Source organism: Mus pahari, chromosome 11 (assembly GCF_900095145.1).
Source record: "Mus pahari chromosome 11, PAHARI_EIJ_v1.1, whole genome shotgun sequence".
Lineage (NCBI taxonomy): Eukaryota > Metazoa > Chordata > Mammalia > Rodentia > Muridae > Mus > Mus pahari.
Window position 1 is genome coordinate 31,167,686 of NC_034600.1, and position 3,644 is coordinate 31,171,329.

At 37.9% G+C, this 3,644-nt stretch overlaps 1 protein-coding gene across 6 annotated transcripts in view; it reads right to left on the minus strand.

The window, feature by feature from the left end:
• Bdp1 (B double prime 1, subunit of RNA polymerase III transcription initiation factor IIIB) overlaps positions 1-3,644 on the minus strand; it is a 93,373-nt gene that overhangs the window by 65,729 nt on the left and 24,000 nt on the right. For 5 of the 6 annotated variants that reach the window (XM_029543939.1, XM_029543942.1, XM_029543943.1 and 2 more), the window contains exons 9-10: positions 2,066-2,206; positions 1,230-1,511 (exon numbers count right to left, since the gene is read on the minus strand). In XM_029543939.1, coding sequence (XP_029399799.1) covers positions 1,230-1,511; positions 2,066-2,206 — 423 coding nt within the window. The remainder of the gene's footprint in view (positions 1-1,229; positions 1,512-2,065; positions 2,207-3,644) is intronic. The other variant, XM_029543944.1, reaches the window with a different exon arrangement.

Sequence of the window (3,644 nt, forward strand, 5' to 3'; positions counted from 1 at the left end):
AGAGAGAGAGAGAGAGAGAGAGAGAGAGAGAGAGAGAGAGAGAGAGAGAGAGAGAGAGTGTTTTAAAGAGAGAGAGAGTTTTAAAGAGAGAGTGTGTGAGTGTGTGTTTTACCACAGTGCCACTGTGGAGATCCCAAGGGAACTAACAGGATTTGGTTTTCTCCTTTGTGGGTCCCTGGGATCAAACTTAAGTACCTTTACTCACTGATTTATCTCACGGGCCTCTACATATAGTATTTCTTGTAATGGTAAACAAGAGTATAATATTCTAATGCTTATAAATCAGACAATTGTCAACTGGGTGTGATGGCTCATGCCTTTAATCCCATCCCTCAGAAAGCAGAGACAAGAGATCTATGAACTTGAGGCCAGCCTGGTCTACAGAGCAAGTTCCAGGCCAACCAGGGCTACACAGAGGAACTTTGTTGCAAAAAATCCAAAAATTAATGATAAAATAAAAAAATAAAAAAGGGCATGAAGCTGAGAGAAAGGTATGTTGGGGAGGTTCTGGGAGGAGCTGGAGGGGGACTGAGGGTTGGATATGATCAAACTACATTCTACACATGAATAAAAATAGCATTTTTTAAAACAAAAAAAAGTATATTGGTAAAAGAGAACTAGATAAATTACAGAAAGGTCTGCTTCTGTCTTTTCTTGACTCTCTGGCTTTTGGGGAGAAGGAGGGCAGGCAGAGTAAACCTATGTAGTAAACCCAGGGATTTGCGCGTGCTAAGTACAGGTTCTACGACTGAGCAGGATTTCCAAATGCATTATTTGCTAAGTATTCGGAAATCAAGCTCTTAAGAAGGACCCAAGTCTCCTCTAAAGTTTTGGTCTTCCTCTCCAAACACTCGAATTTCAGTATGTTTGTATACTAAGAGTACAAGAAGGAAAAAAAGAAATGCAAATTCTGTTAGCTCTTTTCAAAATTAAATGACCTACTATAGGCTTACAGAGGTGTCCCATAAAGGTAGACCATAAGAACCTGAGCTTCCTTAAGAGACACAGTGTCTACCAAAGTCTGCTAATGGGAATCAAGGGAAATGATACATCTTAGGCACAACCTAAACTAAAAAGTAAATGGCAAGTTGTAACACAGTACTGAGCATACGACCACTTAATAGGCATCAGTAACTGCTATTATCCATAAGGATAGCCTCTGTCATACTCATTACTATACTTGTCTTTTCAAGTACAACAGAGGTTCCCAGGATGAGCTTGAAACTTACTCTCGTGTATTTCTGCTTCAGGAGGGCTCGAATGAACAAGAACCCTCTCTAAAAGATTTGTTGCTTCCTGTTTATTAGCTTCACCTTGGTTCCTCCTCCTCTTTTTCTCTTGATTTTGGTCTTGCTCTAACATAGCTTGTTCTAAGTGCTGTCCTGATGAACTCGGTGATTCCTCTTCATTGACTGTCTCAGCATCATTTTGAGATCTTTCTGGATCTGAAATGTTACTATTTATAGACTCATCTGGATCATCATTCACTTCTTCACTGGTTACTGTTTTTGCTAAAAAACAAAAGAAATTGTTATAACTACATGAACCACTTACAGAAAACTTACTGAAAAGGAAGATGATAAATACTCAAAAGTATATTCTATCATGTTACTTTTGTGCAAAAAGCTAAAGACACACTAAAATGGGGAATGAGGAAATCAGTTATACAGATGTAACATTCACACAGGCAGTTGTAAGCCACACCAACAGAGGTGCTGGGAACTGAATTCCAGTCAGATATAAGAGTAACAAAGCATTCTTAACCTCTGCACCATCTGTCCAGCCACTTCAGGCCTCTCTGCAAAGCACTAAACATACACACACACTCATACATAGAACACACAAAGAAAAATATAAATCATTAAAAGGGAGCTGCTGCTTTGCCCCAGATAAGTGGCAAAGCTATTATCATTATTATTATTATTATTTTTAAATAACTTGTTATGATTATTGATGCCCTCCTACTGTACACTCAAGTAGATGTCCACCACCTGATGTGCACTCAGGCCGATGTCCACTACCTACGTAACACTTGAATTCTCAATTCCTAAGAGGCAATCAGTACCTTTTAAGTTTTTCCGTAGTTTGGAGGCCTTTTCCTTTAAACTCTGACATTTAGTAGATTTTTGTTTTCTTTTTTCTTCTTCAGCAAGAACTTTCTGAAGCAAATGAGCAAAAAAATCGAAGTCAAAGGGGCGTTTTTCCTCTGTTTAAAGAAAGGGGGGAAATGTTAAGTTTTTTGTTTTTTAAAAATAGCCTTAAAAAAAAGGATAAAAATAAAAATAAAAAGTAGCCTTCCCTAGTTTTTAAAGTATTACAATAACCAGAGCAAATGGACTTATTTATTAGACAGAGTATGTATAAACAAATACATAACATTATCAAGTAATAAAAGAAGAAGGTAATCAACAAATAAAGGGTAATCAACAAATAAAGGCTAAGTCTATAAAAATTCAGAGACAGAGCACTTATATAGCATGCCCTGGGTTCAAGCCCTAGCATCAAAAATAAATAAATAAATAAATAAATAAATACCTTATTAGGTTGGCCCAAAATGAACTGCTGTTTTATGTCATAGTTTCAAATACATCTTTCTTAATCAAGATAAAAACCATTCCAAGCAACACATTTTTTTGCTAATTAAGAATAATAAGGTTTTTTGTTTTGTTTTGATTACTGCAATGTAAACTCCATGCTTGGGACTCAATGAACTGTGGAAAACATTTTCTGCTTCTTTCTGGTGTAGCACATTTTCCTTATAAAAACAATGTTCAGAGGGGATAGTCAACTGGCAACAGGTTAGGTGAACATGGAAGACAAAGCAATACTTTGCAGCCCAAGCCAGGAGTGATGGCACACATCTTTGATATAAGTTAAAGGCTACCCGGGCCTGCACAGCAAGCTCTAGATCAGCCAGGGTTCTACAGTGAAACCCTGACTCAAAACAACAACAAATGTATAGTTTAATTCATTCAGAATTTCTAAAGTATCAGTTGTGTGATATAAGGTTGGGCAGTGTGGAAAATCAGGTCCTGTCTGCTGACCAATGCTGGCTGCATAGCCCACAGATTTGTTAGGTAAATTTATCAGATCTAACAGTTCCATTAGATTTCAGAAAGTTGTGATTAGATCACCAGATAGTAATCAGGACCCTCACCTTTTGGGGGAGGCTCAAATTTGGCTTTGGAAAGTGGGTGCTTTGAAGCTTCACCTCAGTCCAGCACTCTGCTGGTCACTACTATTTGTCTTACACTATTCACATTTTATTATACCTCACAACACCATCCATTTCTCACTGCATGCCACAACCCCATAAAGAAATGGTACACTCAGTGACAGTTCAAGATGATGACATTTTTATTGAGATTCTCATGTTCCCAATTTGCTTCAAATGCCAAATACCCACACTGAATTCTACAGCAACATTTGAATTGTAAAAGGATCAGATTCATAAATTGCTCAGTTTGCTACATTCCTCACCTTCAAGGCTCCTCTTCTTTACAAATCTTTTTTGTTTTGTTTTTTTGTTTTTCTTTTTTTCAAGACAGGGTTTCTCTGTATAGCCCCGGCTGTCCTAGAACTCACTCTGTAGACCAGGCTGGCCTCGAACTCAGAAATCCGCCTGCCTCTGCCTCTGCGCCTCT